General features: G+C 38.5%; 1 protein-coding gene across 1 annotated transcript in view; it reads left to right on the forward strand.

Annotated features, from left to right (window-relative positions):
- The first annotated feature begins 2416 nt into the window (after positions 1–2416).
- The window catches only part of LOC128623504 (myelin regulatory factor-like protein), a 28268-nt gene continuing 6375 nt past the window's right edge, over positions 2417–24309 (forward strand). Inside the window, exons 1-19 of the mRNA XM_053650597.1 lie at positions 2417–2601; positions 6517–6606; positions 8059–8146; positions 8987–9048; positions 9254–9635; positions 10641–10744; positions 10861–11005; positions 12453–12648; positions 12777–12853; positions 12958–13068; positions 13303–13393; positions 14174–14374; positions 14538–14646; positions 15257–15366; positions 15992–16155; positions 16668–16713; positions 16823–16911; positions 17436–17498; positions 17680–17729. Coding sequence (XP_053506572.1) covers positions 6561–6606; positions 8059–8146; positions 8987–9048; positions 9254–9635; positions 10641–10744; positions 10861–11005; positions 12453–12648; positions 12777–12853; positions 12958–13068; positions 13303–13393; positions 14174–14374; positions 14538–14646; positions 15257–15366; positions 15992–16155; positions 16668–16713; positions 16823–16911; positions 17436–17498; positions 17680–17729 — 2134 coding nt within the window. The 5' untranslated portion in view covers positions 2417–2601; positions 6517–6560. The remainder of the gene's footprint in view (positions 2602–6516; positions 6607–8058; positions 8147–8986; positions 9049–9253; positions 9636–10640; positions 10745–10860; positions 11006–12452; positions 12649–12776; positions 12854–12957; positions 13069–13302; positions 13394–14173; positions 14375–14537; positions 14647–15256; positions 15367–15991; positions 16156–16667; positions 16714–16822; positions 16912–17435; positions 17499–17679; positions 17730–24309) is intronic.

Consider the following 24309-nt stretch of genomic DNA (forward strand, 5'->3'; position numbering starts at 1 on the left):
CAAGTGAATAGACAGTCATGAGCAGGAAACAAACATGTTAAAACCGGAAAAACAAGTCGAAATTATTTTGACACTACTATGCCAATAAAAATGTTTACTTATAAATAATGTTAATAATAATAATAATAATAAGCGAGCACTAAATATGGCCCATCAATTGCATAGACTAGTCAACTAACGCGTTCACTAGTCTCCACTGATGGCTGCTAGTTGCTATTAGAGTTGGCTGCTAGAACTGTTGTCTAGTTGGAGAAATGGAAGAAGAAAAAAAAAACAGTAGCAAGGCAGGTGCAAGCAGACCAAAAAAAAAAAAAGAAAAAAAAAAACAAACTAAATTTACTTGATCACGTTTATGGTCTGGGTGCAGAGGTGTGAGCAGGACTGTTTTCATAATCCCATTTACGCCCACTGCAGAAGGAATTCTGACCAATGCCACCCACGGTATTTTAAAATGAACTTAGCATTTCCAAACATATAAACAAGTAATTTACACCAAAGATCTCAGTCCTGATGCACACCTCTGCTTAACTGTTCCATGTTTAAATGTTTAATTCCTTTAAAATAGTGTAAGTTGTCCGTAATTACTTGTATGTCACTAATTTATTAATTTTCATCGTTAATAGTGCAGCCTAAAGAAGCATTGGAGGGATAATTTGTAGCCTGAATTGAAATGGAGTTCTTTGCTGTTGTTTATCAGCATTTAATTGCACCAACCTGATTAAAACAACCTTTTCAATTATTGGTCAGTGAATGAAAATTTGTAGTTGTTCATCCCTTAGTGGGTACAACATTTCAGCATATCCTGTTGCCATGAGTCTCTCATATTTGTCCTGTGTTTGGTGGGGGCCAACAGTTAATCTGTAAGCAACCGCATATTTTCAGATATGCCTCTGCACTTTCAGTGAATCATGACCTCGAATCATGGTCATGCCTTGACAAACCTTTTTTTATTTTCTGTAGTTATATGGGTTTGTATGGTGGCACTCTTGCCATTTTCAATGGGATAAGTACTGCTGCAGCAACACAACGAAGGAGTTAACCTTTTCTTCCTAGAGGGCTTTGTAGCTGCCTTCTTTTTTTGTCATGTAATGAATAATCAGCATTATTTCCATAGCCTGCAAGCTTCACACATCACTATTCACATTATGCTGCAGTCAGGTCAAGACTCAGACAATTTGGTTCTTGATCATTGTTCATCATCTATCCATCAAGGCCAACAATTCACAGCAAGTTATAAAATTATGAGTTCATAAAATGATGAAATGAGTTACTCTGCCCATGCTTCTACATGCTGACATAAACAACAGGCTAAGTGACTGTTCTGAAAACATGGCGAGAATATAATAAATCAAACTCTAGAAGTATCGTCACTCAAGGTGTGCAACAAGGCACACTCCTTTGCCGGTGCAAATTTAGCTTTGCTTGTATCTTTCTCATTTGTAAGTCGCTTTGGATAAAAGCATCTGCTAAGTGAATAAATGTAAATGTAAATGTACTGTATAACAAAAGGAGCACAATATTTAGCATCTTGAACTTACTTCTTCAGCTCCTCGTCAACACAAGAATGGGAATGAAGGCAAGTGTGATGCAGTTGGGACCTTTTGGTCACAGGGTGATGAATTTGCTATTGTTACTCAGCAAGGGAATAAAAATATTCCTCTAGTTTTCCAAAGGAAACTAGCTCGGCGGACCAAAACATAAGGAAATAGAATGGAATTGATGTGATTCTTATTTCTGTATTTTCTAACCTTGCGAGTGTGAATTTTTATAGTCTGGACCTTTTGATCTGATCTTAACCATTGGACAGAAAAGTGTTCAGTCACTGGTCTTTGTAAATGTGAAACAAAAAGTTGTGCACACATTCACATAAACACCTTCTATCAGGATAATCCTCAAGCATGTGAAATAATTCTGTTTGAATATAATGTTTAAAATGTAGATTAGATAATTTAACACATATATTTTTACAAATGTATTGATATAAAATCTGAAGAAGTGGTGGGGGTCGATGAGACAGCTATTGCCGAGAAAGTAAACAGAATATGGCTTTAATTTATTCAGAAAATGCTCATAAAATGTTGGTGTTTGGTTGAATAGTCATTTCCACCACCATAAAGGCTGTCTACAGGAGCCATGCTGCTTCATTAGACAGATCAGAGACAGACTGTATCCCTGAGATGTCATGGCTATGTTTGTTTTATAAGACCTGACTGATAAGCAACTGTTTCCACCAGGTTTTCTACAGCATAGCTCTTTCCCATCTAATTCAGGCCATAAAAACTCAACATTTATTACTCTGAGCAAGGCCACCAGCCCCTCCTGCACATACACACAGGTGTACGCCTGCGCATGACAGGCAGATGGAGTTTGCCTCAGCGATCACCGAACAAAGTACATGTTAGTTTCAACAACAGCCGCCATTTCTATTGAACTACGTAAATTCACAATAGAAAATATTTAGCAATTGAACATTACACGGAACACCATCTGCCCGTGGTGTGGAGTATGTACTAGTGTCTGCAATGATGTTGGATTACACTTGAATGAGAAGCTGACAGGTGAAACTTCAACAGAATCTGGAAACTTTATTGTGAAGAAACGGTGAGATCTGTCTTTAATATGATCAAATCTATATCATTCGGCCAAAAAGTTTAGTCCTTTTGATGAATTAATCAAATTCTGCATTTTTAGACAGTGGTATTCGTTGTATTTCTTTAATATCAGCTTTTGGTTTTGATTTATTTGTTATCATGTTGCACAGATTAACAGATGAGTATCGGTGTAGCTTTACGTAATTAAGTGTGGTGTATACCTCTAATAGCTGGCAAATTGTTGCTGATTAGCACTAAAGAGAATTGCTTTTAAAGGGGGTTGCGTCATCTTGGGACTTTTATGTATCCAGGGCACTGCTTGTAAATTCAGTTAGATTAAATTATTGACTCCAAGTCTACTAATAAACAAAGGGATCAACAAGTTGCCATACTGTACAAGCTGGATTGAAGATAAATAATATAACACTAAAGAATCATCAAGGAACTACAGAGTTGCACCCAGATGAGGATGGGTTCCCTTTTGAGTCTGGTTCCTCTCAAGGTTTCTTCCTCATATCATCTCAGGGGAGATTTTCCTTGCCAACATCGCCTCTGGCTTGCTCATTAGGGATAAATTCATACATTTAAAATGTATATCCTGAATGTATTTATTTCTGTAAAGCTGCTTTGTGACAATGTCCACTGTTAAAAGTGATTTCAAATAGAACTGAATTGAATTGAACTTGTGACTGTGCTACAGGCCATCGCCAAGCTTCTAGAAAGAACTAGGTACAAAATGTTAAAATAACAGCAATACAGCAATCCATCAAGCTACCAACGGTAGCTAAAGTGGAAATCCATCTAGGTTTATTATATGCAAAATCAAACCTCCCACTCCACCTCCTTCGGAGACATATGGGAAAGACAAGAGATTCCACAGTGACAAATCGAAGTGTGAATCATAAAAATGAAAGGCCTTGGTGAATGCAAGAATCAAAGAGGAAGAACACTGGAAAAGAGCTGAACAGGAAGCGTCTATAAATAGCTGACTGATCCTGTGTGAGAAGAAACACTGTTTAGACAGTAACCCAACAGTGAAGTTTGGTGAGAAGTCCTCAAGAATTTATACTCCAGACAGGAGACAAAACAACATAACATAAAATATTAATTTTACTATGTATGACGAAGAAACGACTAAGCAACTAGTCACACTTTGAACAAAAATGAAATATTAATTAAAATGTTTATCAAACAAAGCAAATATTAGGTAAAAAAAAAAAAAAAGATCACTGCGTTAACTGAAAGAATCCAAACAACAGTCTTATGGACCATTTTGATATAAAGATATGCATCATTGAAAATATTTTACTCCTAACATTATGATCAAATGAGATAAAGAATGAAGATTTGTGAAGAACTAACCAAGATATCCAATCAATGAGCCTTATTTATCAAAGCTTCAGATTGTTTAATTGGTCATGATTTTCTATACAGATCATCTTTAGTAACTGCTTTATGCCGGTCAGGGTGGATTGATCGATCGTTATATCCCGGTAAGACTGGGTGCAAGTCGCAAGGAAAATTCACCCTGGATGGGACACCAGTCCATCATAGGGCAACATACAGTGCATCCGGAAAGTATTCACAGCGCTTCACTTTTTCCACATTTTGTTATGTTACAGCCTTATTCCAAAATGGATTAAATTCATTATTTTCCTCAAAATTCTATAAACAATACCCCATAATGACAACATGAAAGAAGTTTGTTTGAAATCTTTGCAAATTTATTCAAAATAAAAAACAAAAAAAATCACATTTACATAAGTATTCACAGCCTTTGCCATGACACTCAAAATTGAGCTCAGGTGCATCCTGTTTCCACTGATCATCCTTGAGATGTTTCTACAACTTGATTGGAGTCCACCTGTGGTAAATTCAGTTGATTGGACATGATTTGGAAAGGCACATACCTGTCTATATAAGGTCCCACAGCTAACAATGCATGTCAGAGCACAAACCAAGCCATGAAGTCCAAGGAATTGTCTGTAGACCTCCGAGACAGGATTGTATCGAGGCATAGATCTGGGGAAAGGTACAGAAACATTTCTGCAACATTGAAGGTCCCAATGAGCACAGTGGCCTCCATCATCCGTAAATGGAAGAAGTTTGGAACCAGCAGGACTCTTCCTAGAGCTGGCCATCCGGCCAAACTGAGCAATCGGGGGAGAAGGGCCTTAGACGGGGAGGTGACCAAAAACCTGATGGTCACTCTGACAGAGCTCCAGCATGTCTCTGTGTGAGAGAGGAGAACCTTCCAGAAGAACAACCATCTCTGCAGCACTCCATCAATCAGGCCTGAATGGTAGAGTGGCCAGATGGAAGCCACTCCTCAGTAAAAGGCACATGACAGCCTGCCTGGAGTTTGCCAAAAGACACCTGAAGGACTCTCAGACCAAAGATTGAACAAAGATTGAACTCTTTGGCCTGAATGGCAAGCGTCATGTCTGGAGGAAACCAGGCACCACTCATCACCTGGCCAATACCATCCCTACAGTGAAGCATGGTGGTGGCAGCATCATGCTGTGGGGATGTTTTTCAGCGACAGGAACTGGGAGACTAGTCAGGATCGAGGGAAAGATGAATGCAGCAATGTACAGAGACATCCTTGATGAAAACCTGCTCCAGAGCGCTCTGTACCTCAGACTGGGGCGAAGGTTCATCTTCCAACAGGACAATGACCCTAAGCACACAGCCAAGATAACAAAGGAGTGGCTACAAGACAACTCTGTGAATGTCCTTGCGTGGCCCAGCCAGAGCCCAGACTTGAACCCGATTGAACATCTCTGGAGAGATCTGAAAATGGCTGTGCACCAACGCTCCCCATCCAACTTGATGGAGCTTGAGAGGTCCTGCAAAGAAGAATGGGAGAAACTGCCCAAAAATAGGTGTGCCAATCTTGTAGCATCATACTCAAAAAGACTTGAGGCTGTAATTGGTGCCAAAGCTGCTTCAACAAAGTACTGAGCAAAGGCTGTGAATACTTAAGTACATGTGCGTTTTTTGTTTTTTATTTTTAATAAATTTGCAAAGATTTCAAACAAACGTCTTTCACGTTGTCATTATGGGGTATTGTTTGTAGAATTTTGAGGAAAATAATGAATTTAATCCATTTTGGAATAAGGCTGTAACATAACAAAATGTGGGAAAAGTGAAGCGCTGTGAATACTTTCTGGATGAACTGTACACACAAACATTCATCCACACCCTTTCAGCTGCTCCAGTTCAGGGTCACCACATTGGATCACCTGTCCACATATTGATTCTGGCATTGAGAGTGGCTGGGGCTGGTCCCCTGACTGGGAATTGAACCTGGGCTACAGCTGCATTGGCCCAGCTGGTGTGTAAGTCAGCCACACTTAAAAGCCAGGACTAAGTGACCAATAAGTGACCGATCTGGTATGTCTCAAGCTGCAATGTGCCATACAATCCCTAGTGTGCGGAGTGCGAATGTTGGCTTCTTCATGGATACATCAGGTTTCCTCATGACACGTCTTCCTGCATTTCCAAGAGTTCTGCCCAACAGATGCCTGACACATTCAACAATTAAATGAATTCAACAATTCAACATGATCACCTAAGAAGATATCTTTTCTCCCCTCCATTTTCATTTCAAACCATTTTCTTCTCATCTCACTTAATTCACACCTAATTCACCTTTTCTATAATTTGTCTCCAGATTTGAGCCTTTTTCAGGTGCTGGTTCACTGCTAAGTAATATATTCTTCATTGGCATAGAAGTGAGTTAAAATAACTTAAGGCCAAGGCTTGTAAGTGTTAAAAATTTGTCCTTAAAAGTCTGGATTTTTAAAATATATATTTCTGTTCTTTTTCCTGCTAATTTGAACCATAAAATTTTTTGTTAAGGCTGTAATATGTGGAGGTTAAAAATATAGCATTAGACTCACAAACTGTCTGTGCTAAACAGGGGGAGTAAAGCGGAGGCAGTACAGCAGGTCTGGGAAAGGTCTGATGGATGTACTCGGTGAAAATGAGGCCCTGCAGCAGTTTTTTGATGGTGAGACCTACTTAATGTCACGGTGTCATTTTCTGTTAAACATTATGACTAACTATGTCTCCGTACAAGAAACTGACTCATGTTTTGAGTTAATTACAACAATTAGATCTTTCTTTAACATGTGTACAAAAATGTTTGCATTACTTTTCTTGTCTAATGCTCAACAATCCCTGGTTTTGCTTCACCAGCTGTTTAGTCAATCTGTTATATGTTGTAAGAATTTAAATGAGCGAATCCGATTTTGGAATTCCATACGAATCAAGTTATCAAGTGGAGGGTTAGAGTTAGCAATCACCTCGTCTCCAACCCTATCCTCAAACTTACAGAATGTTTGCCCATACATGAGTCATCTTGAGTTACGGATGTTTGAAAAGAATATTCTTCAATGCCCATATAAGTTAACATTTTCTTTTTTATCTTAAGATTAATGGTGCACTTTTTTAAACTTTTGTCCTGCTCCAAAGCTGAAGTAGGATTGGTTAAAAAAAAAAAAAAAAAAAAAAAAAAAGCTCCCACACAAGCTATTATATGACACAGATTTTATATAAGTAGCTGATCAAGGTACATCTAGTCAAAGAATGTAGATGAGATCCTGGGAGTCGCTGCTTCCTGGATGTTATTCCTGGTGTGTTCTGTTAATTGTAGTATTACAGGCATTGTTATAATTAATACACACCATTTTGGCTCACTATGACAGCAGTGTACAGATTTCCAGATTTTGTTCCCTAATCCATGAGTGCATGAAGACCTTTTTGTATTCACATCTTGGTGATTGGTGACTGACTGAGGTATGAATGAATGTGTGTGCATGGTACCCACTGTTAGCCTGACATCCCATCCAGGATGTACTCCCACTTGAAGCTCAGTGTTTTCAGGATCAGCTCTGGATCCACAGGATAAAGCAGCTACTGAAGATATCGGAATGAATGAATGAATGATCTCTTGTGGAGAAACGTACTGTAGCATCCGGTACTGTATTTTTGGTGTAGTTGCAACATATCCTCATACGTTCAAGGCCACATTTATGTATGAACAAAAGTCACAGAGCTATTAAGTCAAGGCCATAATGTTGCAGCAATAATGTACAATACCCAAGGGAAAGCACTGATTGTTTATGAGTCAGAAGAATCACTGTGTTTTATGTTGTAAGCTTCCTTGGTTTGGCATTGTACCTTACTTTAATATACAGTATGTTAGCTTTAATTTTCTACAAGAAACGCATAATGTAACAGCACACAGTGCATTTCACTGTTTTTTGCGTGTAAAGCTTATATATACACATTCATGATTTTACACAGAACCCAAACAGCAGTATTTTTTGCAAGGTTATATACTTTGTAAGTGTTTCTCATAGGAGCCTCTGTATGTTGTGAGGTTTTTCCTGATGGTTGAGCAGGAAGATGAGAGTTATGTTGAATGTGAAGATCTGTACATGTGATTTCTGATTTGCAGGGCAGGATGTCAATGGCGTATTGGACAGTACAGCAGTGGACACCAGCATTCTAGAGCAATATCTGAGCAATGATATCGACCCCACTTTGTGAGTACCAAGTACATTTGCTTTTTTTTCATTTACAGTTTCCTTATACATAATAAGTACATTAACACTACTTAAAAATCAGGTAAACAATGTAAATAAATTTGTTAACACACCCACCCCCCCCTCTCTCTCTCTCTCTCTCTCTCTCTCTCTCTCTCTCTCTCTCTCTCTATTGTATAAATAGCTTTTCTGATCACTGATTAAGATTAATGTCAAGGTCATATTACTGATATGTAACTTATCAAGAGTGAAATATATATCATTGATGACCCAGCGCTGTTGAATTCTCAAATATGAGAAACTGTTGATTCATTTTCTCAGTTCTTTTCTTGCTTTCTTTTTGTCTTGTAGAAGAGAGGTTGGTGAGGGTACGACTGTTTATAGCTGTTATATAACAGGAACTAACTTGTCTTGTGGACCTTGTACAGCATGAAATATAATTATAAATGGATCAAATGTATGTGTCATTCTTTAATAATAATAATAAAAAAAAAGTGTTGTAAAATCACTGTGGTATAATTGGAATAAATCACATTGGATTTACTTACATTGGGCTTCATAATACTACCACGTTGCTGATTATTCCCCTATAACAGCACACCGCCAAGTGTTTTATTCCTCACCTATGGTGTTCAGTTCAGGGGTCTTTAATCTTATCCAAAAAAGGGCTGGTGTGTATGCAGCCAACCTGGTCTTTGTGGACAAGATTGAAGTTCCCTGGTTTCAAATACAAGGAACAAAATGAGAAACACCACCCAGTCTTTAGAGAAGTGACTTAATGTAGTGTATAAGTATTGTTAATATTTTTCATTGTATCTTTTAAACATTTATTTTTTACAGTATGTTACCTGAATCACCTCCAGATTCAGGTTCAGAACCTTGTTCTCCTCCACAAATTCCAGGTAACAACCAGAAGCAATATATACATGTATACATGATCAGTCAAAAACCTTTTGGTCATCGAAACTGCAATATCATAGAAATTGGTGCACATTCATAAAAAAACAATATCTCTAAGAAAAACAGGATTTCTTTGGACATGTCCTCATTTTCCTGCACAACTCTGAGACATGCTTTGTCATGCTGCCACTCCTTTTTTTCCTCCAGATGTCCACTTTGGCTCTGACTTATCTACTGAGCAGCTGGGTCCCGGCTTGCACACCTCAACAGGACAGACTCCCGCTCCTTTCTGTCATCTTAAAGCTATATCATCCTCTCAGTATGATTTGGGAAACTCCATGAAGCATATAAAGACCATATCACCTGATACAGCTCAGACTGTGTGTGATTCATCCTTACACTATCCATACAGCAGCCCAGCTGAGAGCTGCATTCAGACCGCCACACCACCAGTACAGCATGCTCCTATAGATGCAATCAGAGGCTACACAGAAGCTGCCACTTCCAGCACATCTCCATGCCTTACCTCCTTACCTCATGGCGTATGTGTGGACCCGTATATGACCTCCAAACCTGGCCTGAACACAGGGTAAGGAATGTTTCCATGTAGCTAGTGTTACTTGAACACAGTGTTTAGAATGTTTGTGAATTTCTGAAAAGTGGAATTGTTATATGATTCTGTCAAATGTCCGTATGGAAATACCCAGGCAGAGTGAAAAAGAGCAACAACAAAAAATCACTCCCTGTGTCAAAATAAAATATAGTTTCAGAAAATAGAAAAAATATATATTTTTTTCCTTTTTATATCTTATAAAAGTAAAGTACCAATTTACTTAAAACAGATGGATTTAAAACCAGTGGCTGCTCATCCGTAGGGGCATGTGGGGGGGCAGAGCAAAATGTTAAATCTTCATAAACTCCATACATTTTAAATTCCATTAGATTATCCTCTTTTGAGTGACCAACAATTTAAACTAATGTTTGCAATTTGACAGATAACTAGAAATTCCATTGATTCACTCTCTGTTCTAGATGTTGCACAATCCTGGGACAGCGTATTCACTGCCCCATTTAGATGCATAAAGTTATTATTGCACCAACTGGTCAATAATGGCACTAATAGACACCCATTGGGGATGGAATCACGCTGCCCCATGCTTTAGGGAGGAGCATAAGACAGGATAGTTAATGAGATGGTTGCAAGGATTGTGCCAAGTTGGCCTAGTTAAAATACTCCACAGCCACCAAGATCTTCTTTTATAACAAATAATTGGAATTAAATCTAATACATTTCTGCAAACAAAAGCAAAGTCTTAGTGCAGACAGTGTGTCTGTGGTGTATAGAACCATTTCTATGTAAGATATGTTACAAAGATTGAGAGAGGGAATGAGGAACTATGGAGTGGATAATGTCTGTATGTCAGAAATGTGTGTGCACCATGGTGACCTTATTTCCCAGGCAAAGGCTAAGAAACAGAAGGATTCTTCCTTTTCCTTTCCTTTTTTTTTTTTTTTTGAGCTAGGTTCAGGTCTTCTGTGTTGGTTTTTGAGACGTAGTTGGGATGAAAATCATCATTTCCATTTTTTTTGACAGGCAAATGTTACCTGAAAAAAATAAGAGAAAGCGCTCAAACTCTTTCGATGTAAACACAGATGACAGCCAATGGAGAGAGCCAGTTTGGACCAAGCCTTCATTTTGTGGGTGTTGAATGTATTAAATGATGAACACTATCATCACTATCATCTGATTCAAAATAAGAACAAAGGTTGAAGCTTAAATTGAAGTCTTTCTCAGTGTCATGTTCTGTTCATAGGTCCTGAGAGGGGCACATGTGAAATGCCAGGCTATGACGGTGATGTCCATGCAGCAAGTCCAGCAATGACATACCAGCTACTGAAATGGGACCACTATCAAACAAACCAGTGGAGCAGTCTCTACAACAGCAGCTTCCAAACTATGTAAGCCTTTTCAGGCACATTCACAACATCTTGCACGATGTTCATAATAATTTCATTCTGTTAAAAAAGTCAAACATAAAACAAAGGAGCAATGATAGTATTGAGAGAAAATGTATGTTTCCAAATGGATGGTGTTACTTAACCCCTAGTCTCTGGAATACAAAGGTATTGCAGATAGTTTCTAATGCCAGTAAAAAAAAAAATAGCCTATACAATTGAGGCCAAAGGTTTACATACACCCTGTGCTAAAGACATTCAAAATAAAATTTTCACAAGTCCACACATTTTATGTTACCATATACTGTACCGTATTTCCTGTGTAAAGTCAATTAGGGCAAAAATGAGGAATTTTTGCTCATTCCTCCTGACATAACTGGTGTAACTCAGTCAGGTTTATGGGCCTCCTTTCTCAGACATGCTTTTTTTGTTCGGTCCACAGATTTTTTTATGGGATTCAGGTCAGGGATTTGTGATGGCTGCTTTAATACTTTTGCTTTGGAGATATGCTTAGGATCATCGCCCTGCTGAAAGACCCAGTTGTGACCAAGTTTTAACTTTCTGTCTGATGTCTTGATGTGTTGCTTAAGTAATTTTTGAGAATCCTCCTTCTTCAACATGCCGTCTATTTTCCGATGTGCACCAGTCCCTTTACCAGCAAAACACCCCAATCATATGATGCTGCCAACCCCATGCCTCACAGTTGGGATGGTTTTCCTCCATATATAGCGCTGATCATTTTGGCCAAACAGTTACATTTGTGTTTCATCTGACCAGAGAACACTCCTCCAAAAGGCCGGTGATCACCTGCAAACTTCAGTGTGGCTTTGATATGCCAGTCTTGGAGAAGGGACTTATTCCTGACATGACAGAATTTTAGGCCATGGTGATGTAGGACCCTCTTAATGGTGGATGTATATAGTTTGGTACCTGATGCCTAAAACTCCTTCATTAGTTCCTTTGCTGTTGTCTTGGGGTTAATTGAATCTTTAGTTGAACCTAGGTTCTTTCATCACTTGGAATAAATTTGTGACTCTTTTTCTGAATGATGCAGTGTTTGTATGGTGCCAGAATCTTCCAAACTTCCAGACTGTTTAAAGAGACAGTCAGCGTGGTGTATGTAAACTTTTAACCCCACTGGAAGTCTGATATAGTTAATCAAAGCTGAAATAAATCTGTTTGTAACTGATTGTTTTAAATTTACCTGTTATGTGAACAAAGCCCTAGTTGACTCATCAAAACATATGTATGTTAACATGAAATGTGTAGTGCTATGAAAAACTGATGAATATCGTAATAGCCTAGGTGTACAGTATGTAAACTTTTTGCCTCAACTGTACATCTCTTTATATGGAAAATTATGCATGTAGTCCCAAACACTAAGTACTGCTCCTTTTAGCACAGAGTTGACTAAATATGATGTTTTTTGTATCGGTCGTGCACTTCACAGCCTGCCACCAGGTTACCATGTGGACACAGATAAAGGTTTCAGCTACTCGACAGCTGATGAAGCATTCGTGTGCCAGAAGAAAAACCACTTCCAAGTTACAGTACACATTGGGATGGCTGGAGACCCCAAATATGTGAAGACACCAGCAGGTCCTATGCCTCTTGATGGCTTCCAAGTGAAAGTCTTCGGAATCAAGGTTAATGTCTAATACTCATTTCTGTGTGAAAATAAATTTCTGGGTTGCCTCCATAGAATGTTTTTTTTTTTGGTTGTTTTTTAAACATGCCAGTTTAAACCGGTGCATTGAATTCACTTTATTTTCAGCTTGAGGCTCAGAGCCACCACATCACCATCGAGCAGTCACAGTCAGACCGCAGCAAAAAACCCTTCCTGCCAGTCCAGTAAATGTTCATTTTAGACTTCTCTACTGATGTGATTTAAGATGTCTATATATCACAGGCTCATGTTTTTATATGGCCATTTTATGAGTTTATACTTTTTTCAGAGTAAACTTGCCTGGAAATAAAATAACCAAGATTACGCTTGGAAGATTACACTTCAGTGAGACTACTGCTAATAACATGAGGAAGAAGGGCAAACCCAATCCTGACCAGAGGTGACACACACACACACACACACACACACACACACACAACACACACAAATCAAATATAGAGATCACAAAACTGAAAGCAAGTGCTCTGTTAGATTTTAGCACATTTTTTGATTTGACATTTCAGTCGCCACTGATATGTTATAAAGCAGTGAATGGTCTATATGAATTTTACAGAATGGGAAATTTAGCTTTATGTTATGTGTGGTGATTGTGATACTTTTTTTTATTGATCAGGTACTTCCTTCTGGTGGTGGGACTTTATGCTACAGTCAAAGAGAAGAATTACCTGCTGGTTGCTAACGTATCTGAGAGAATCATTGTCAGGGTACGTTTTGCATAAGTGCACATATGAAGTCAGTGCACAACCGCATTCAATCCTAAAACTGTAAATACGTCTTAAAAGTACCTGGATGGGAGACATCCTGGGGAAAACTAAGGTTGCCGCTGGAAGTGGTATTAGTGAGGCCAGCAGGGGGTGCTCACCCTGTGGTCTGTGTGGATCCTAATGCCCCAGTACAGTTACAGGAACACTATGCTGTGAAAACAGCACTGTCTTTTGGGTGAGACGTTAAACCAAGGTCCTGACTCTCTGTGATAATGAAAAATTCCCCCATTGGCCCTTATCTGTCATGGCCCCCTAATGATCTCCATCTCTGAATTGGCTACATCACTCTCTCCTCTCCACCAATAGCTGGTGTGTGGTGAGCATTCTGGCGCAATGTGGCTGCCATCACGTCATCCAGGAGGATGCTACACACTGGTGGTGGTTGAGGGGATTCCCACCCTATACAATGTAAAGTGGTTTGAGTGCCTAGAAAAGCACTATGTAAATCTAAGGAATTATTATTATTATTATTATTATTATTATTATTATTACTATTATTAAAGATACTACTACTACTAATAATAATAATAAACCATATACAAACTTTAGAATATGCATATTCACATTGCGTTGGGTTTTGTTACACAAGTTAGAGACAAATGGCAAGTAGTGAAACTAACACAATGTTTCCATATTATACCACTGTAACAGTATTATTCAGACTGTAACTGCATAAATGTTGGGATTATTGTTTGTCACATTGATGTTTATCTACATAAGGCCTCGAACCCCGGGCAGTTTGAGAATGACAGCGAGGCGCTTTGGATAAAAGGACAGACCCCAGACTCACTGGTGTGCCAGGGACTGGTGGGAATAAACACTGATTCCCCAGATGAGGCCCTGGTAGTTTGCGGAAACGCCAAAATAATGGGCACAGTCATGCACCCCTCTGACAGCAGAGCGAAGGAGAACATTAAAGAGGTGAGTATCTCACATACACAACATGCTTTCTGTTCTTTAATACACTCAGCGATCCCCAAGTGGACCAGTCATTTACCTGGAAGTCTTTCACAAAACTAAAATGAATCTGGAGGTGGGACGGTCTCCATCATTGCGCTTGTGGATGATTCTGATGCCTTCATAGGTGGATTCAACAGAACAGCTGAGGAGAATAGCCCAGATGAGGATTGTTGAATATGACTACAAACCCGAGTTTGCATCAAAGATGGGCATCAACGAGGTGCATGAAACAGGTGTGTGTAGTCTTACACATTATAGCATACAGGCCATTTGGGAATAGTAGGATGTTTACAGGCACATTTTATATGAAATTACATTTGACTGTGATTGAATATTGTATCATGCGCCTTCTGATCACTAATCAAATGAAATGTGTTCACTTCTCAAAACCAAGAGATTTTAATGTAAATTTTAGTGAATATGCACAAGAGCTAATAAATGGTTATTATTTTACAATTGAAGCCTCAGTTCAGGTGGTTTGAATTACTTTTGTATTTTTAGAGGCAGGACATAGACACGATCTAACATTCGCCATGAAGTATGAAGATCCATGTGCAGAAGGTTTAATAACAATACAAACAAACCAAGACCACAAATAACAATGCCAATAAACAGTCTGAGGTCAAAATAATAATAATCACAAAAGGTTATGCAGTCTTCAAGGTCAAAATGGCAGAGCATGATTATGTCATACATGATAATCACAATAACAGGGTACATGGCTAAGAATTAATCTGATTTATTCCCAAAAGGTTAATTTGTTGGCTTTGTGAACATAGTGATCTTGAATAATGCATCAATAGATTCTGACTGTAAAGTAAGCTTTGTTTTTGTCTTTGTCAGGGATTATAGCACAGGAGGTAAGGGAGCTGCTTCCCACAGCGGTGAAAGAAGTAGGAGATGTCACGTGCTCCGACGGACAGAAAATCCCCAACTTCCTCATGGTGGACAAAGTAAGTACCTGAGCTGAGCTCCTCCTTTATTTATTTACTGACTAATGTGAAAGTCACTTGGTTTTTATTGATGCACAGAGACAGAGGCTCATGACTTCTCATGTCAAAGTTCACATCAGAGTTTGCTCAGAGTGAGCTACAAATATGCCTCTTTCACATCCCATGTCCTTTCCCCTTCAGTGCATTGCCTTTTCTGTGGCACTAATTTTATGTGTAACTGCTGTTTTATGTAAACAAGCAGAAAAGTCTTCCATATCATTGTAGCAAGGGGTCAAAAATAATGGCTTAAACCATAGATGTTGATATGGTATTCACAAAAATCAACACACGTGACACAATGAAATCTTTTTTTTTTTTTTTAACAACAAAATGGCATATGCACAGAATCTCTATAAAATAAATATAATATTTATTATTATTGTGAGGCTTTAAAATATTATTATTATTATTAATATCATTGTTATTATTATTATTATTATTATTATTATTATTATTATTATTATTATTATTATTATTATACTAAAACTATATAATTTTGTGAAACTAAAACATTAAGTGACATAAAGTAAAGTTGACCATTTTGACGCAAACTGATGAGGTGAACTTCTGTGTGGATTCCTAACAGGAACAGATCTTTATGGAGAACGTGGGAGCTGTGAAAGAGCTCTGCAAGCTTACTGATAACCTGGAGACACGTATTGAGGAGCTTGAGGTGTGGAACGCACGCCTGGCCAAGCTGAAGAACCTGGGGAGCATGCGCTCCAAAAGCACCTCTGCAAATAAAAAACGGTAAATGTTTTTTTGTGTGTGTGAATAACATTTTATATTGGTTTCCCATAAACAATAACAACTAATACAGTGGTGGCTTAGCGGTTAAGGCCCTGGGTTACTGATCGGAAGGTCGGGGGTTCAAGCCCTGGCACTGCCAAGCTGCCACTGTTGGGCCCTTGAGCAGGGCCCTTAACCCTCTCTACTCCAGGGACGCCGTATCATGGCTGACCCTGTGCTCTGACCCCAACTTCCTGACATGCTGGGGTATGCGAAGAAAAGAAATTCATTGTGCTGTGACCAATAAAGATGTAAATAAAATTGTAAATAAATGGTATAAACACATGTAATAATATTTTTTTGACCCTATTTGCTGTACACTTTCTGTTCTCACATGCCTGATCATTGTGTTTGCAGTCATAATAAATAAGCCTTTGGATTAATTGCCAATTAATTTTGTTCGATTTGTCTGTTTTTGTCTGTTGTTTTACTCGCATACGTATAGTTAAATCCTATTTACATTTCTCTTACAGAGGAGTCACTCCCCCCCAAAAGCCCTCACCACCAAAAACTAGCAAAGTAAGTTAAAACAAACAAACAAACAAACAAAAAACCCTACTACTCCTGCACTACCTGATAAATTATGTTCTGTTTTACCAATTCTAAAAATATGGTGTTTCTGTGTCAGGAGTGTGTATGTGAGAAATACCGGTACTGCCTTCAGCACAGAATATTCCAAGCAACCATCATTCTGCTTGTGGTAACTATGGCTTTTTGGTGAGTCCTTTTCCATTAGTATATATTTAACACAAACCAAAAGATTTACTGACGATGCAGTACAAGGTAATGTTAAGATAAATATGTTAATATCACTATTGGAAAAAAAAAAACAAAAACATAAATATATTAAGCATTGTAGTAGTAGTAGTAGTAGTAGTAGTAGTAGTAGTAGTAGTAGTAGTAGTGCCTGCTATTATATACTTATGACAGTGTTGAAGTTTAGAGAGAAAAGTTTAAAGGTAATTAAAAAACAACAACAACATTACACTATATAAAAACAATATTCAAGGGAAAATAAAATTTCATCTAAATTCTCATTGAGAAGATCATACTAATAAGTGTATATGGACAGATTTATGTATTTTACCGTAAATAAAAACCAACTTCAATTAAGTGTACTCAAACATTTTACTAGTAGTCGATATTAATTTGATTTTAGCCAGACAGGAATTTTAGTAGTGCACTGACATTGACATTTGTACTGTATGTTTTGTTTTTCTTTCCCATCCATATGGTTCCAGTGCCATCTGTATCACCACACTCTACATGCTCACATTAAGAGAAGACATTGATTTTGGTTTCAGGTAGAGTGCAGTCATCATAAACACCATTCACCTCTTCATTCATATCTGTACATTAGGCGTTAAACAATTTTTGTACAGCCTGTATGTTGTATATTAGCATGTATAGCATACATATGGTACATACTACATTGCAAACATGAATGTTCATCTGTTTGACCTTTCTGTTTCTGAAACCTTGTAGTAATGCCAGTGAGCAGCCAATCTATACTACTACAACTATGGCGAGTACAGGTAAGAAAAAGTTATGTTTTGTCATCTTGATTACCGTACTGCAGTGAGATACTGAAAATGAACCACTGAACCAAATGAACCACAGATTTGGGGATGGAGTTGGGGTCTGCGTTCCACCTACACTGCACCTCTAATGTTGCACTACACAATGCTATATATACAATATAGTGACTTCTAATATATAGACTTAATAAACTGATTTGTAATTCAAATAAATGTTCACTTTACAGATAGAACACACAAATCACCATATAAAGTGTATCAAAGCAACAGTCAAACTGTTGCATCGTCTCTAAATCTTGCATTCTTCAAAATAGTCGATACAGTTGAGGCCAAACGTTTACAAATACCTAGGCTAAAGATCTTCAATCTCAGTTTTTCACAACTCCACACATTTCATTAACATACATTTCGTCAGCATTCTGGCTTTTGTAGGAATGCTCTCTGTTCAAATGAAACAAAATGAATTGTTTGTCCATTATGATCAGCGCTATGTATGAAGGAAAAAGGGTGAGGTTTTTAATCTGAAGAACACCATTCCGACTGTGAAGCATGGGGTTGGCAGCATGATGTCCTGGGGGAATTCTGCTGGAAAAGGGATTGATGCACTTCAGAAAATAGATGACATCATGAAGAAGGAGAATTATCTTGAAATACTGAAGCAACACGTCAACACATCAGACAGAAAGATAAAGCTTGGTCGCAACTTGGTCTTCCAGAAGTTACAGTGATCCCAAGAGTGTGATGTGTGGAGTTGCGAAAAACTGAGTTGGGATGTCTTAGACTATGTGTATGTACCTGTAAACTTTTGGTCTCAACTATATTTGTCTTAATGGTTTCAAATACATGTCTTTGATAATAAGGTTTCCGTGTTTCCAATGACATTTTATTTTTAAAAAATGTCAGTATAATTTACAATATGCTTTTCTCTTCAAAGGAATAATACAGCCTTTTTTCTAACCAGCAAATCTGTAGCATATGTGCGATTACCAAGAACAAGAGTTATGACATTTCCCTGTACTGAGAAAAAAACCGAAAACGTGTTCACTCAAAATGTCACTTATAATGAAAGCCAAAGGGCAGCAATAAAAGTCGTAGGATGAGACATATATGAGGAAAAATATCCTACTAAAGCTCCTGCAGTTGCTTACATCCTGTATTACGTCCAAGCTATCTAGAAAATTTTACGGATGCAATACTTGCACTTATTTTTGCTATTGGCATGCAACTGAATACAAATGCATTGCTCGGATTGAGTAGATAAGGAAGGAATAACACATGACAGACTGTGTTCTCCTCGCCCAATTATCGCAATGTTTAATATATAAATTAAACATGTCACACATTTTAAATGTTTATAGTTAGATTTAATGCTATGGAACATCCGAGAAACAAGTTAGTTTCTGTTCTCACCTGTGCTCGCTGTCCACTTTATTAGGAACATCTGTACACCTGCACATTCATGCAATTATGTAATCAGCCAATCATGTGGCAACAGCACAATGCAAAAACATCATACAGATACAGGTCAAGAGCTTCAGTTAATGTTCACATCAAACATCAGAATTAAGAAAAAAGAGAGATCAGAGGAAAATAACAAGACTGGTATGAGCTGACAGGAAGGATATAGTAACTCATATAATTACTCTTTACAACCATGCTGAGGAGAAAAACATCTCAGCATGCACAAAACATCGACCTTGAGGTGGATGGGCTACAACACCAGAAGACCACATCGGGTTCCACTCCTGTCAGCCAAGAACAGGAATCTAAGGCTATCATGGGCACATGTCCAGTATCATTGAAACTGGACAGTTGAAGATTAGAAAAAAAAAATCACCTGTTCTTTTTCTAGTCTCCAAATGTCCAGTGGAAAGCCTCAGATTCTTGACTGACAGGAGTGGAATCTTATGTGGTCTTCTGTTGTAGCTGTTCTGGGCTGTTGCAGTTCATCCACCTCGAGGTTGTTGTGTTGTGCATTCTGAGATGTTTTTCTGATTATTTGAGTTACTATAGACTTCCTGTCAGTTCAAACCAGTCTGGTCATTCTTCTGTGATCTTTCTCATCAATAAGGTGTTTCAGCCTGCACACAGGATGTTTTTCTTTTTCACACCAGTCTGTGTAAACTCTAGAGACTGTTGTGTGTGAAAATCTTTCTTTCTGAAATACTCAAACCAGCCCATCTGGTACCAACAAGCATGCCATGGTTAAAGTCATAGAGATCACACATTTTCCATATTCTGATGTTTGATATGAACATTCACTGAGGCTCTTGACTGTATCTGCATGATGTTATGCATTGTGCTGCTGCCACATGATTGGATGATTGGATAAGTGCATAAATAAGCAGGTGTACAGGTGTTCCTGTTAAAGTGACTGGTGAGTGTATGCAGGAGTGTAAGCATTAGTTAAGCCGGGGTCCGGGTCAAAACGATTTAATTGGGCCTCGCCCTCCCCAGCCCCCTTATTTTTAAACTAAAACTGTCCACACCACTGCTGGAATCTGAGATGTCCGTGCATGTTTCGCCTGAGGCGCCCCTGTCCTCTATTGTCTGACCCTCTCCTCTGTTTCCCTGTACTACCTTATCATCATCTGCAGCTATTAGACATGGCATGCAAGGGGCTAATTCATGAGGGAAAGGACAGTAAATTTGCATAGCACGAATTTATAGCTCAGTAGCTAAAATTCTCTGTAACATTTACAAAATCCAAGCAAACAAATCAACATACAAATTAGATTTGTCTACAGAAACGTTCTCCACTGAGTTTGATTACTTTTTCCCCAACTAGTGTGGTGAAGTGCAGAGTTACACTGACACCAGCGCACAAGTTGTACATACTCAATAGCTACTTCAATTGTATAGGTTGGTGATTTCTGTAGATTCAATGCGGAATTCTTCATGCAAAGGTAGGCTGTGTAGATTCAGTGCAGATCTATAAATCTTGCCTAGATTTATGTTTTTGTCTAAAATAAGCATAGCAGAGGCACATCGCATAGTAGCTGCAGTTTATTGAGGTAGTAAAAATTAAAGCCTTAAACTTTAGCCTTAAGCCTTTGGGGGAAACAGTGAAACGCTAGGCTAACATTAGCCCACTAAAAGTGGTAAATGCATTAACATATCCAACCTTGCTTCGTTGATTCTTCACTCTGTCCTTCTAGTTTCATCTGTTGTTACCCAGACCTTTTGAGTCTGGTTCTTCTCAAAGTTTTACCTTGATAATATTAATAAGGATAATGAGTCTTTATTAATCACATATACATATGCACAGTGAAATTCTTTTCTTTGCATACGCCAGCATGTTAGGATGTTGGGGTCAGAGCGCAGGGTCAGCCATGATACAGCTCCCCTGGAGCAGAGAGGGTTAAGGGCCTTGCTCAAGGACCCAACAGTGGCAGCTTGGCAGTGCTGGGGCTTGAACCCCCGACCTTCTGATCAGTAACCCACAGCCTTAACCACTGAGACACCACTGGCCCCCCATAAATTCACACATTTAAAATCTGTATGTGTCACGTTCCAAGGGTGGAGACGGAAGCAGTTGCGGGTGAAAGATTCCAGGCAGAATAATCCAAAGGGTGAGACAAAGTTCGTAGTCGTGAAAACAGGCAGGGGTCGGGCGATCAGGCAAACAAAACGAGGTGAGGCAGAAAACGAGGTCGGGTACGGAAACACTGGTCAAAATACACTAAGGTAAAGCTCATTAGAAAACAGGTTGGCAAAACGGCAGAGCACAAGTCTACTGAATGTATTACTTTGCAAAGTCTGTTTGCTTCCAAAGTCTCTTAAATGCTGTAGTAAGAGTGTGTATGTGATTGGAAGCAGCTGTGTGCGATTAGAACTCCGGGGAAGGTGAGCGCATGCGTTTGTGGGAAGTGTAGTTCTCAGCGGCCATGTTTGTAGTCAGAGGTGTCTCCTGGGAAACTGAGTCTTGGCTTGGCTGTGATATGACCACATGGTTCTATCAAGCTGCTTTGGTACAATGTCCATTGCTAAAAGCGCTATACAAATAAAATGTCATTTAAATGAATAGTTTCAGAAATTTCACCATTTGCTGTCTTGCCTGTGTGATGTTATCTTCTTTTTTTTCTTTGGTTTTCTCCCCCAGACGCTGGGCCTGAGTGCATGTTATAGTTGTGATAAACAACCATTCTCTTTGTTTGTTATTCATCTTAGCTTATGCAGAGCAGCTAAAGTCCCTGTGTTTGAACAATTACTATAGAAACAACTACTCATTAGAATGAGCACATTAATGCGAACCTTTCTTCATAATACAGCTGGAGCTACTGTGTGCACTGTGCTGTTATAGCAAAAATAGAGAATAGATACAAATAGACAATAGAGAGGAACGTTTCATTTTTGGTTTTTGGGTTTGTTTGTTTTTTAGATACTTTGCCTGAAAGTTTTACGATGATACTCAGAACTGCAAATGCCAACTACTTCTCAAAAACCACACAGAAGACTTTGATAAAGGAAACACATTTTCGTCTTTTTTAGAACATTCTCTCTCTCTTGTTCATTTAGCAACAAAGAAAAGGAGCCCATTTAGACTGCTAGCAACAATGCGTTACATTTTTGTAATATATTCTGATAGATATTCTGATCTTTCTGGAATGTAGCAAACCCAAAAAGGTTGTTTTGATAAAAATATTATAATGACTGGAGTGTCATCATCATTTCCCCACTCGACTGATCTCTGTTCTCACTAATATCAGTAGGGAAATAATGTCTGCATCATTCAATCTTGTTATTAATGTCTTATTATCAGGCTTGGGCAGTAACGGAATACATGTAACAGTGTTACGTAATCAGGATACAAAAAACAGGCAACTGTTATCCGTTACAGTTACGTCAAAAAACAAAGTAATAAGATTAGAGGTACATTTTGTAAAAAATGGAAATACTATCAGGATTACAATTCTTTTTCATTTAAAATCAAAGAAATGAAACTTTTGATATAACACAATTTAGACAGCTGCTTGATTATAGTTCTGGTTCTCTCTTGCCAGTTGTGGCTCACATGAGCAACCTCCCGGTGCGTGCGCAAATAAATTTATTTGATAGAACTTAACACAAATTATTCTCTGAAATGCTTTTGTTAGGGTGACAATACATACTTCTTTCCCGGACATGTCCTCTCTTTTAGACCTTAAAAAAACATCCGGCCAGGATTTCTAAATTTGAGAAAATGTCTGGGAATCGGCTTTAGTTTCATTATGATGTGCTTATGGTCTAATGCTGCATCATGTGTGCGCATGTTTGCATTGCTTTAACCCCTCTCTGTAATTCCTGCCTTCGCACACACCAATTGGTCGATTATAAAAGGCTTGCAGCAACTATTGGCCAAATTCCTGCCTCTCAACCGTTAGCCTACTCTCAGCGAGTGCGCGAAGGTGAAGTGCTGTTGTATACGGCGTCAAACAGTTGCTTGACCATAGCAATAAATGATTGCTGTCCTGAGTCGAAACACTGCCATCATATTGCTTTCATATTGCAATCATATTGCTTTGTATTACATGGCCATTTAAATGTGTATATAATGGTAGAAGGTACACTCACTGCATCTGATATTTTATTTTATTCAGTGGACATTCGAAAGAATGGAGGAAAAATGTAGGAAAACGTGGGCAGAATGAAACCAATTATATATTTATGTGATGCTAATAGTGTGTCTTTTTCAGCATATTAAAGTCTGCATTCATAGTAACTGTAATGCCTGGAAGGAGGCGATGCAGGATGCATGTGCAGTAAAGAGCTTTTATGAGGAAACAGGCAGATAAATCCAAAAAGTGAATCAATAGCGTGGTCAGAAACAGGTAAAAGTTCGGGCGATTGGCAAACCGGCATTAACTAGGCAAAACAGAGTCCAATAACGAGGGTGAGAACAAGATCAAAACTATGAGACATGAAACGAGGAACAAACGGCTTGGAATATGGAAAACATTCACGTAATACTTCACACTAAACATTGACACCTGAGGGGTTTAAATAACAAATGTAACCGGGGGGGACATAAACACCCGAGACACATTAGGACACAACCAATGACATAACGGGGAGGAGACATGACATAAACCATAACAAACCACACACGTGTAAAATGTAAACAAAATCAGTGTCACATGCAAAACCTGGAAATGCGCCTTCGGGCTTCAGAGCACGCTGCGTGCGCTTGCGTTTTGACAGTAACGCTGTTTTGAAAGCTATTAAGAACCCCCCCTTCTTGGGTTATGCTGTGAGAAAAAAAAGGAAGGAAGGAAATGGTGCACACATGGTATTCACACTTTTCTCCTTTTACATACTGTAGAGCTAATTCTCAAGCAAGCATGCAAGGACTTGTTTAACATGATCAATCAATATATTGTCAATGTAAGCTATAACTAATTTTCCAAGCATGTTCCTCAAGACATCACTGATGAGACACTGGAAGAATGAAGGGGAGTAAGAAAGTCCATATGGCATGAAGCAATACTCGAAGTGGCCAGAGGTGAAGGCCATCTTCCACTCATCACTTTCCCTGATGCAAAGGAGGTTCTAGGCACTGTGCAGATTGACTTTTGTGAAAATCTTTGAATGAAGTTGT

This window comes from Ictalurus furcatus, chromosome 19, assembly GCF_023375685.1.
Source record: "Ictalurus furcatus strain D&B chromosome 19, Billie_1.0, whole genome shotgun sequence".
In the NCBI taxonomy this organism is placed as follows: domain Eukaryota; kingdom Metazoa; phylum Chordata; class Actinopteri; order Siluriformes; family Ictaluridae; genus Ictalurus; species Ictalurus furcatus.